Source organism: Rosa rugosa, chromosome 6 (assembly GCF_958449725.1).
Source record: "Rosa rugosa chromosome 6, drRosRugo1.1, whole genome shotgun sequence".
Classification (NCBI taxonomy): domain Eukaryota; kingdom Viridiplantae; phylum Streptophyta; class Magnoliopsida; order Rosales; family Rosaceae; genus Rosa; species Rosa rugosa.
Genome location: NC_084825.1, coordinates 43,147,710 through 43,160,603, shown reverse-complemented (window position 1 = coordinate 43,160,603; position 12,894 = coordinate 43,147,710). Strand labels below are relative to the sequence as shown.

The 12,894-nt window shown below is 37.2% G+C and overlaps 1 protein-coding gene across 2 annotated transcripts; it reads right to left on the bottom strand.

The window, feature by feature from the left end:
- Positions 1-7,816: 7,816 nt before the first annotated feature.
- Positions 7,817-11,456, bottom strand: LOC133718614 (putative serine/threonine-protein kinase). 2 transcript variants are annotated; one of them, XM_062145480.1, is made up of 6 exons: positions 11,313-11,456; positions 10,610-10,725; positions 10,247-10,457; positions 9,718-9,952; positions 9,442-9,592; positions 7,817-8,298 (listed from the first exon to the last, which is right to left on the bottom strand). In XM_062145480.1, the coding sequence occupies exons 1-6, from the start codon at positions 11,383-11,385 to the stop codon at positions 7,945-7,947; spliced, it is 1,140 nt and encodes a 379-aa protein (XP_062001464.1). In that variant the 5' UTR covers positions 11,386-11,456; the 3' UTR covers positions 7,817-7,944. The 2 variants fall into 2 exon arrangements, with proteins under 2 accessions (XP_062001464.1, XP_062001465.1); XM_062145481.1 differs by having other exon boundaries at positions 10,247-10,452; positions 11,313-11,450.
- Between the last annotated feature and the right edge of the window lie 1,438 nt (positions 11,457-12,894).

The following is a 12,894-nucleotide window of genomic DNA, read 5'->3' as shown; positions in this document are numbered from 1 at the left end:
CCTTTTAAGTATCTTAAAATACGCTTTGCAGCATGTAGATGTTCCTCAGTTGGAGAATGCAGGAATTGACAAATAGAGTTAACACTGAAGGCTATATCAGGCCTGGTAAAAGTCAATTATTGTAGACAACCAACTAGGCTTCTAAAATGTGTAATATCAGAATGAGTAAGAGGAGTACCAGAGTCCTTTAAAAGTTTGACACCAGATTGACATGGAGTGATATGAGTGTGACAAGCATCCATACCAGCTTTATGAATGATCCTTGGTATATTTGTGTTGGGATAGGAAAATGCCATCCTTGATATACTTAATTTCCAGGCCAAGAAAGAAATGAAGATCCCCCAAGTCTTTCATATCAAATTCAGCTTGGAGAGCAGCCTTGACTTCTGAGATAAGATCTTCACTATCCCCAGTGATGATAATGTCATCAACATACAACAGAAGATAGACCCTAGAAGAGCCAGAAACTTTGACAAATAGAGAGGGATCCGCATAAGAGAACTTAAAACCAACAGAAGGCAAAAAACTGGTAAATCGTTCATTCTATGCTCTAGGTGCTTGCTTCAGTCCATAAAGCGATTTTTGTAGCTTACATACAAATGAGGGATATGAGGGATTCTCAAAACCACTTGGCTGAGTCATGTACACCTCTTCGTTTAGGATTCCATGAAGAAAAGCATTTTTGACATCCATTTGATGAAGTTTCCAACCTGAACTTGCAGCTAAACCAAGAATTAATCGAACTGTGGTATGCCGGACAACAGGTGAAAACGTTTCCTCAAAATCTACCCCATACTCTTGACTGAAGCCCCGAGCAACCAATCTTGCCTTATGTCTAGCAATTGAACCATCTGAGTTTCTCTTTATTTTGAAAATCCATTTGCAGGAGACTAAATTTTTGTTAGGTGGTAATGGGACAAGAGTCCAAGTGTCTTGATGCATAAGAGCATCATATTCCTCCTGCATAGCCTGTTTCCAAGCAGGGATTTTTAAGGCTGCCTTATAGTGAGAAGGTTCAAAATCAGCAGGATCACAACTGGGTTCAGTGAGGACAGATAGAAAACTTTTCTTCTGCACAATTCCTCTTTTGCCTCTTGTAAGCATACTATGATCATTGACTATAGCATTAGTCAATCCATCTACAAGATGCAAGATATTTGATTCTGACAAATTACTATTGGGAAGCACGTTCTTATTGGCACGATCCAAAAACACCTCAATACCAATGCCAGGCTGAGTGTTGACACTGATGTTACCATTTTGCTCTTCAAACTGTATTGATGTGTGAACATTGGGACTAAAAGGAGACAATGAATGGTCAGTAGTATCAGTCTCTGATAAAGAAGCATGAGGTGTGACATTGGGAAGAGAACCAAGATCACATACTGTATTACTAAATGGCAAAGAGATCAGATTAGGTGTAGCACCAGTAGAAGCAATATTGTCGACAGAGTCATTGTGTGAAGAAAGAATAGTGTCAGAGTTTGAAAGTGAACCTGTGGGAGCAGCTACTGTAGAATTTGGGACAGGTGTGGGCAAAACATGTTGAGTGGACTGAGTATGAGTAAAGTAAGGCTGTACCCTTGAGTGTTGAGATTGAACCATTGACTTTGGAGGTGATGGCACTGTAGGTTGCTGACATGATAACTTGTGCTGCAATTGAGCATATGGAAACGTCTCTTCATCAAAAAATACATGCCTAGATATAATACACTTCTTGGTGCCCAAATGATAACATATGTAACCCTTATATCCAGCTGCAAACCCCAAGAAAATACATTTGGCTGTTTTGGCTTGTAACTTATCAGTCCTATATGGTGTCATGAGTGGGTAGCAAGCACAACCAAAAACCCTTAGGATATCTAGAGAAGGCTGTGTATTGTATAGTGTGTAAAAAGGAGACTCCATATTATTTGTTGGTGTAGGCATTCGGTTAATGAGATAAGTGGCCAAGGCACATGCATGAAACCAAAAAACTGAAGGCAAGGAGGCAGTTTGCATTAAAGTTACTGCAGTTTCTCTCACATGCCTGTTTTTCCTCTCTGATATTCCATTTTGTTCTGGGGTATATGGACAAGAAAATTGATGAAGAATGCCATTTTGACTAAGGAAGTGTTTGAAAGCAGTACTAATGTATTCTCCTCCACCATCTGATCTCAAGGTTTTGATGGAAGCAGAAAAATGATTTTTGGCAAAAGCACAAAGGGACTGAAAGTATTGCAACACTTCATTTTTATTTTTCATAGGAAAAATCCAAGTATACCTAGTACAGTCATCTATAAACAGAACAAAGTACTTGAAACCATCAATTGAAACATGAGGTGATGGCCCCCAAACATCTGAATGAACAATCTCAAATGGGTTTAAAGCCTTAGTCTGTGAGCTAGAAAAGGGAAGTTTCTGAAATTTTCCTAGAAGACAAGCTTCACAGATAGAACCATTATCTGGCTTACTAACTATACTGCTTTTATTCAACATTTGACTCACAACTTCATTAGAAGGGTGACCAAATCTTCTGTGCCAGAGGGAATGCTTAACAACTGTGCCAAGAAAAGCTGTAGATGAGTGTTGAGTAGCTTGAGTGGAGGTAGCTTCCTTAGAGAACTTATGTAGCTTAGCTGGTAAGTCAAATGGTATAGGGTACAAGCCTTGTTTACTCAGTCCTTGGTAAAGTATTTTGCCCAACACCTTGTCCTGTACAACACACATAAAATCATCAAACCAAACAGAGCAATTATTCTGTTTGCATAACTGATATATAGAGAGTAAATGAGCAGCAAGTTCAGGAATAAGCAATATATGATTGAGTTTAAGGTTTCCAAGCATTGCATCACCAGTGTGTGTGATTTTTAGAAAGTTACCATTACCAACTTGAACAGAATCAGTGGCATTGTAGGGTGCAACATTATTGAGGAGTTGAACTTCACTGGTCATATGATTTGTGGCACCAGAATCTGCAAGCCAAAATTGAGGATTTGGAGTGGCTGCAGCAAGCATTGCTTGAATCTCTTCAGTCTGTTGTTGTTGTTGTTGCTGGCCAGGAAAACCGATGATATAATAACATCTATCGGCAGTGTGATTGTCTCTTCCACAGTATTGGCATTCAACATTAGAGCTTGATGCACCTCCAGCATAGTAGTTGTTGAGGGACCTGCAAGTTCTTGCACCATGGCCTACTTTGCCACAAAGTTGGCAAGTGACATGTGCTCCACCAGTGATGTTGTTATTCCTGTTTAAAGTACCAGCATTGTTGTTGTTCCTATTAATGCCATTTCCACTAGCAATATTGAAGCCACCATTGTTGTGTCGATTGAAAAATGAGCCTCTGCCAGTACCACCAAAATTGCCTCTTCCTCCAGTGAAATTGTTGTTTCTGCCTCTCCCTGCATAAAGGCCAGCCATGGGGAATGAAGTGTCAAAGAGACTGAATGGTGTATATGGAGAGAATCCATAAGGAAGAGCAGGTATAAGAATGTATGGAGACTGTGGAGCTGGAGGAAAGTGTGACTGGACAGCAGGCTGTGGTGGTAGCTGACTGAAACCAGGAGGTGCTTTTAGGGACTGAGTTGAAATGGCAGGTGAGCTGGATGTACTTGCAGTGTGGACAGATGCAGGAGATGAATCAAGTACAGTTGAGGTTGATGCATGATTTTGAGCTAGCACGGCAGTGAGTGTCATTGAGGAGTTGGGCTGCACCTCATTTTCAATATCTACTTCAGCAGCTTTTAAAAGTGTCTTTAGTTCTCCCATTGAACATGTCACAAATTGAGCACGGATTACTGTCTTAATTGCAGCATACTCAGAGGGCAAACCACGCAAAACAACAACCACAATATCTTCATCATCAAGAAATACACCAACTGTTTCTAAGGCATCCCTGGCTGACTTGACCTTATCCAAGTAGGTTTCTATATTATCAGATCCTTTCTTTAACCCCTGAAGATTAGACTTCAACTGAAGAATGTTTTGACGATTAGGAGCAGCAAACTTGAGCTTAAGATTAGCCCACATTTCAGCAGCAGACTTACTGCCAACAGCACAGGACATGGCAACTGGACTAAGTGTTTGTCCAAGCATGTTCACAATACTCTGATCTTGAGTCTTCCAGGCAACAAACTCATTGTTGATCACATTTGTAACGCCATCAGAGTCAAGAACAAATTGTGGTGGACAGCGAATAGTTCCATCCACAAAGCCATAGAGATTCTGGCCTTTGAGGAAAGACTCAAGTCTAAACAACCATGTAGGGTAGTTTGTCTCATCCAAGAGAATATTAGGTAGGTAAACCGTGGTCTGTGTAGTCTGAGTGGTAGGCATGACTTCAATCTTATCAAACTTAGCAAGAAAGCTAGGGTTTTAACTGATAATGTGACTTTCTAAGCTTGAGACAAAGAGAAGGCTGCTAGTAGTGAAATCAAGAACTGAATATGACAAATCTGTAGCTCTAGTATGAAATAGTACCCAAAAAAATTTAGCAAACAAGCTAGGGTTTCAACAGAATCTTCAACTTTCGGAGTTTATAGCAGTAAACAACACTAGAACAAGAGTGAGCACTGATTATGATGAATCTAAGCTTCGAAGATGAAAAGGAGTACAGAAATCTCAACAATTTCCAGTGAATCTTGAGCTAAAATGAACTGATGAACTTTATAGTAAATTCAAGCTTCTCACAATGAAATCAAGTATTGATTATAATGGATCTGAGCTTCGATGATGTAAAAATGGCAGTAAATCTCAACAAATCTCAAAGAAAAGTCTACTAGATCTGATTGAGAACGAAGTACATATCTGTTGCTGCTGAAAATTGATGTGAGCTAAGACGAGTGTATAGAATCGTCAATCCTTGCTTGAATCTCCAACCTATTGTGATCCTTGATCGAACCTGGCTCTTGATGCCATGATAGCTTTGAGTATTTTCTTAAAGGAAGAAGAAAAAGTTGAGAGAGATATTTCTGAGAAATTGATCGTATTGCTTTCTTGTTACAGAATGAGGGAGCAGCCCCTATTTATACAAGGAATGAATGCACAGATGATGGCCACGTGTCAGTCATCTATGCAGAGAGCTAACTAACTCTATAACAGTCTGGCATCACACAATTACAATGAAGTAAACCAAACTGAGGAACTAAGGTATCTAACTATGCTAATTAAGAGAAACTAATTAACCCTAATTAGCTGAAACTAATTAATTTGACTAATACTGTTAATACATGTTTCCTTGTAAAACTTGGGTTTAGATTCCTTTCTTCATTTGGAATGGGAAAAGCTTGAAATATCTCTTGTAAAAGTAGGAATAAGTTCCTCATTGAATCCACATCTGAATTAACTTCCTTGAAACATTAGGATTGATGATCTTGTGCCACGGAACTTGAGTTCTCCACGAATGGTTGTAAATTCCCGAGCAGATTTCCTGTCCGACCTATCTTCACTCAAATAATCATAACTTTCTCCAGAAGTACCGAAAACGAGATCCGTAAAATTATACAGAAAGTAGACATCCGTAGCTTTCCAATGATATAAGGTTCATTGTCTGATTCGATCTGAGAATTTCCCAGTAATTTGGCGAAGTTGGATGTTTTGCACGGATCGACAGATTCCCAGTCTCAGATTGCACATTGTCTTTCAATCCTACTTAGCTCATTTTGGCTTCTTTTCTTCTTTCTATGGAACAAACCTACAAAAACACTAAAAGATGTAAATGAATCATAAATAAGGAGAACTAAACATAAAAACAAAGCTTAAGAGGCATAAAAATATATGACAATATGAGCACATCATAGATGGCTGCAGAATAGTATGTAATTAATGCCCATTATAGCTTGAGGCTAGCTTAAATTCCTTTTGGTTTGATAATGCTCCAGACTGTATTCTGGATGTGTTATAATATGATTGTAATCAACTCCATTGAGTTTTAATCTATAAAGTTATTTTCTTGATTAAAAAAAAAAAGAGCAGATTCATAACATTTTTAGATGCAGTCTAGTAGCTAGACTGACATTTGGCCCATTCTAACTTTGGTACCTCAAGTTTCAAAAATATCATTATAGTACCTAAGGTTCTGACCCCTACCCAACATAAATACCTGGAGCCGTTAACTTCGTTATAGCGTTAATCAATTGACATAACTTGAAGGTTATATGGGTAATCAGTTAATAATGTAATTTGTTTTAATTTTTCTCTCTCTTCACACACACTCTCTAAGTCTCTCCCCTCGTTCTCCACAATCATACTCCCAGAAGCTACTAAACTTTCAGAGAATCGAAACCAAATAACCACCTCATACAAAAATCTCCCATCTCTTCCCAATTTACTCTCTTTACGCACATTTTTCCAGAGAGTTTTCAACATTGGGTCTGCCTCTATATCCCCAAGAAACTCCTCATCCCTAATCCCTCTCCAGCAAACCCCTCTCACCTCCCCAAAACTCTCCAAGAAAAGATTCGTCACCTCTCTAATGGAGGTCGTCATCCTCCAAACCCTTTCTTTCAAGGAAGACATCTACTTCATCTCGAGTCTCAAGTCCTCGGAGAAGAAGGCTCTCCAAGAGCTCAAGGACACGCTCGTTGCCTTCGATTCCTGCAACGTACGGGGCCATGTGGGGTGTCAAATTGCTCACTAGAGACAACAAGGTTGCATCAATCTGTATTACCATAAGCTGTGTTTCACCTTTGATTTATCAACCCTACAATGGAACACTTAGCCCCAAATCGAAGCCATCAATTGAATTTCCAATCCCTACTTTAATCCATCAACTAAATTTAATCTCAAAATTGAACGTGAAATCTTAAAACGTGGATTGCAAAACAATAAATCTCAAGTTACAATCTCATCAATTTGAGAGAGAAAGAGTCCAATTTGTTGATGTTTCAACTAATACCCAATTGGTAGAAATGATGCAAGGCAATGGGTTAGGGTGGTTGATGGTGGTGGTGATGATAAGGTGGGGTGGTTGATGGTGGCGATGGCATAGGTTGGGAGTGGTTGCCGATGAAGGATGAATGATAATGAGAGAGAGAAAATGGGAGAAAGAAGTGTGAAAGAGATAGTCCATTCGTATTTGATGAGTTTTGATGCACATTGGGAGAAGAAGAATAGTGAAAGGACAAAATTACCCTTCAAAATATGTCAGTTGATGTTTCAACTAATACCCAGTTGGTAGAAATGATGCAAGGCAATGGGTTAGCGTTGTTGATGGTGGTGGTGATGATAAGGTGGGGTGGTTGATGGTGGCGATGGCATAGGTTGGGAGTGGTTGCCGATGACGGATGAATGATAATGAGAGAGAGAAAATGGGAGAAAGAAGTATGAAAGAGATAGTCCCTTCGTATTTGAGTTTTGATGCACATTGGGAGAAGAAGAATAGTGAAAGGACAAAATTACCCTTCAAAATATGCCAGTTGGCAGTCTCCATAACGGAGCTAACAGCTCCATGTACTATTGTTGGGTCGGGGTCAGAACCTCATGTACTATTATGATATTTTTGAAACTTGAGGTATGAAAATTTAGAATGACAAAAAGGTTAAGTACTGTACGGAAGATTTTCCCTTTAAATTAAACTAGCGAATTTGGGTTAGAGGGTGTTTTGCCACCCACATTCTTCACTTAGCAATTTGGATAGGATTTAGTACTATACTTCATCTTTCCCGTCAAAAAATTATTTTATTTTATTTTACTTTCTCATTGTTCTATCTTGAATTGGTCCTCTTTGATCTTTAAATAACATGTTGCCGGCGAAGTGGATCTAATACCCAATTTTACATATTTATCGATGTATTCTATTTTCATTTATATAAGCTATTGCTAATTTGCTCGATTTTTCAATCATGACTATAGGGTGAAGTTTCACCATTGCTTTACTTAAGTGTAAAAATGCCAAGTACAAACAAGGCCATGTACAAAATAAACACACACACAAAGATTATACATATTGTACCCGACAATTAATTAAACTCTAGTATTAAAAGGGTACACTTGTGGGCATTGCATGCTACTAATGCTTAATTTTGAGCTTCTTTCATTCTTCCTCCGCGCTATTTTCAAGTCCATATTATTGATGATCACTCCTGGCTGCCTTATTTCCACGTTGTTGAAATCATTCACTTTGATCTGATCATTCTGATCGATCATCATCATTTCAATGGCTGCTGACATTTTTGGCCTGAGGTTGCATTTCTCTTGTACACAATGTAGACCCACCTTTAGAAAATGGAGAGCTTCCTTCTCTGAAAAGTTGCCATCATGCTGAAGTGTCGAGTCCGCTATATCTAAGAGTCTGTTGTCCATGTGCATTTCCCATGCCTGCACGTATCGATCACCATTTCTCAATTAAAATTAAAGGGAAAGTATAGTTAGACTATTATGTTGCAATTAGAGAGATTAGTTAGGCCATTTGACATTTGTTAAGTTAATTCTTAGGTGATCCAGGGTGAACGAGTATATTCACCCCTATTGTCGATTAACATACTTTTACTTAATAAATTTAAAATTCAGCGGTCCATATCTTAAATTAACTTTTAAATATCATCTATGTAAAAAATCAATTGAATCATAAATCGTTTAATTATCTAATTGAATGAAACATATGAATGGTTCTAACAACACTTACTTACTCCTATTATGATGAACCGTTCATGTATTTCGTAGAAATGAATTAAAGGTCTTCAATTTGATTGATTTTTTACAGAGCTAATCTTTGTACTACGTTATACAACATGAATGGTTGGATTAGAAACTTATAAAGTTATTATGCGTTAAACGCAAAAGAGAGTAAATATGTTCATTCACCTAAGAGGTGAACCTAAGGGTCATCCGATTTGGATGTGTTCTGGATTGATGAAACTCTTGAGATTATTCAGGATGTTCTCATAGAGGATGGTTGTAATCTTTCACGAGGTTTAGGCTCTATGTCCCCCTCGTTGTATTGTCATATTCAAAATAATAATAATATAGGTGGGGGAATCACTCCTTCAACCTAACCGGTGCCCTTGCCCGTCTTTCAAAAAAAAAAAAAAAAAAGGTGAACCTAAGAATTGTCCTAAAAATAAAAACTATTTTTACCTTATTTGTGTTCATGATTTACTAACTAGCAACGATACGACATGACATACTCAAAACATCTAGTATTTTTGATTCACAACAAAATTAGAGGAAAACCATAGATATCGTTTAATGGTACATGAAATCCAAGTAGAACTGTAGAAGTTATCATTGACTTGTATTACATATTAAAGAGAAGAAAAAAATTTGCAAACAAGCCATTGAATTTTTTATTTTATTTTATTTTACATCATAGTTTTATACTTGTAGTTTTGTGTAGTACTTGTTAAATAGAAATGACGCATGATAAAAAATTTATTAAATTTGGCGTAATGAGCATGCATGTGGTAGTATATGAGAATTAGTAGAATAGTAATCGAATTAGTAGAATGTTCATTTAATTACCTTTTGGACAAGATAGTGTTCTCCAAGTTCTAGATCGAAGTCAACTGCCGATCGTCCACTGACTATCTGCAAAATCAGTACTCCGTAACTGTACACGTCTGATTTCCGCGTTAGATGACCGGTGACCGCATATTCCGGAGCAAGATAACCTCTACCCTCATCAAGAACAAGAGGAACAACTTTTAATTAAAAACTACACAAATTAAGGATATCAAACTTTGATGCTTTTAAACATAGCTAGGTTAAGCTTAGACTTGGACAACCAATTCCACTTACAAAGTTCCGGCCACTCGTGTAGTAATGTGAGAAACGTGTTCTGGAAAGAGCTTCGATAATCCAAAATCGGAAATTCTTGGATGAAAGTTCTTCTCCAAAAGTATGTTGCTTGCTTTGATGTCTCTGTGTACAATGTGCGGTTTAACCTCTTCATGAATATGGACAAGTCCCCTTGCAATTCCTATACAAATTTCTTTCCGCACTCTCCAGTCCAATTTTGATCTGGTTTTGTCATCTAATAATAACCAACGATAAATCATATCAATTACAGTTTAACATATAATATATACGCACACATCATATACATATATATTATGTAGCGAGAGGTCGGGAGGATTCAAACATATAAGCGAAATAACATGCACTAAACTAAAAGTTAGTGTTCATTATGACTAATATGTATATTGAGAAGAAGCCTCTTGCATATTGAAGACTACGTTTTGATACTCTCCATGTACTCATGTAAATGGATAGAATACACGCATGCATGTTGAATAGGGATCATAATCGAGCTATGTAACTTGTATACCTAGCAAGATACGAGCGAGGCTGTTGTGTTCCATGTAATCGTAAACAAGAATTCTACGACGGCCTTCAATGCAACCGCCGTTCAACTTCACCAAATTTTCGTGACTAATATTGGAGACTGATGATAGCTCAGCCATGAACTCCTTGTCACCTTGTCTTGATTCCACTGAAAGAACTTTCACGGCCACATCTCTTCCGTCATTTAATCTTCCCTTCAGAGTCCAATCAAAGCACATTTTAGTAAAAATATAACTCGGACATTCGTGCATGCAATTAACATTAGTAATAGGGCGAATGTACTCAAATTGCTGGTCACCGAACCTTAAACCCTAAACCAAACAATAACAGTAATGGTTAAAAGTACCTTGTAAACAGCGCCAAATCCGCCTTCACCAATTTTACTGGAGGGATGAAAATCATTGGTGGCGACTTTCAATTCTTGGTATGAGAAGGTGTGGACATTTTGAAGAAATTGCAAACCTAATTTATCAAATGATGATTAGTAGATAGCCATAAACCAACACTCCTCTATCAATTATCAAAGTATGTCGATAATAATTGATGTAAGCTATATATAAAATATATAAGACGGGACATGGTGCAATTATTATCTAATGTCAACTGAACGTATATATCATTTGAAACTAGCTACTCAATTATTTGAGATGTATGCTTTTACACGTACCCCATGAATTTATCAATTTGAGGGTTTGTTATAGCATTCCTGCTAAATTATTCATATATTAAGTGACATTCACCATGCCATGGATCATAGTTTCAGGAAAGCAAAAAGAAAAAAAAGAAAAAAAAAACTATCTATATATGGCAAAAGTAGTACTCGTTTGTTCATAATCTCACAAGTCATAACAATGAAAACCAGACTGGTGATTCCCAGCCTAAAAGAAGAGAGAAAGAAGGGTGAAATTGAACTATGTGTGATTCCCGGCCAGTACTCTTTTACTCCCCATATATTGAAGAATAAGCAAGGGAAAAAAAGGATATATCAGAGGTGGATAGATAAGATGATAAGCTTCCGAAAATGATCGAAACGCAAAGTCTCTGCTTACCGGCTAAGTTACTATCATCGATGATTCCTGCTGGGGGAAATAAACACTTTGCGCAGAAAAAAGAGAACTTCATGATTTGCAGGGCTCTAAAGAAAAATGTTTTCTGTCCTTGATAAACCGATCACTTTGATCTTTTCAACTTCACAAATGGAGATATCAGTTGTGAAGTGAATGTTGAACCTGTATATATAATGTCCTTAAAATCCTAATGATGGGGAAGAGTTCGAATAATGCATTAAGATAATTTCAGCTGAGATGTGATTGTGTGCATTTGTATAAAATTAATCATATTGACCGCTAAATGATTTTTCTTCTAGCTACTTGGCAATGGATCGATGATCGAATTAATAATGTCCCAAAAAATAAAGATTAAATTATTAGTAGGCGGCAGTTTATCACTACATATATATAATAATGTCCTGAAATCTACAGCACTTAGATTTTGGAGTGATAGTGATATAATTCCATGGAGCTAGATGGAGTTAGGGTGAGGCGGCTGGGAGTATTTGGGGGAGTGTCTACTCATGTTTGGTTAATTGGTGATTATTGTTCAACTAACGGACCAAAATATATTAAAAGAAGCTTTGTAAATGACTTCATCAAATAAATTTGTCCCCATCTAGATATAAAATTCTAGATAACTGGTTCCTTCCTAGGATGGACTGATCGATATTGCCAAAATGGGTTTGACACGATTTGTCAGAAATGTGAAGTTAAAAATACATCAAGAAAAGAAACATTTCATGATGCAGCACCGAATGACATTGAAAAATGTGCAAAATTTTAGAAAGCATGATTAGAATTTCAATATATATCATTGAACGTAATTGGCGATACCTTTCTCTATTTTGTCAGAAAAAATATCACAAATTTGAATTTGTGGCCTCTCAAACAGTAGTTTGATAAAAAGGATTCTATAAGACAGAATATGACTTCAACACTCTTACAAGCTAAACTTTGACCAAGGATACATCTAAAAATTCAATTTGAATCAGTTAGCTAATTCATGAAAATTTAGACGAGCTAAATTGACTACAGTGATTTAGGTTTGATGCTCTGGTCCTCATGAATTTCCACTCATGCAAAACGATCGATGAGGAATGCGATTATATTCATGTTCAATAACTTAATTAAGACACCATTTTATATGGTCAAGGTCCAGCCGAGTCCCTCAACTTTGATTTTGGCCAAGACCAATTAAAAAGACTCGGTCAGATCGATCGCAACTCAAACATAGAAGGCGAGGATCGTTTTCTACTTGTCCCTCAAATAATTCAGTCATAAATCATTGGTCAATATCCAATTAAGTACTACTTTTCTAAAAACGCAACTGATAATAGAATTATCAATCGAAAAAAAAAAAAAAACTGATAATAGAATTCCAGATTTCCAGGTCAAATAGTTTTCCAATAGTATCCAGAGACTTTCTAGTGGAACTGTTCATTATGATTAATAGTATTGCATTGGTAGCAAACCCAACCGCCTCAGGTAAACTCACAGTGAAGGAGACACTTCGATGAAGCCTCTTATTTACCCACATGATGAAAGAAAAAAAGTCACTCTTCCTAACAAATATATTGAC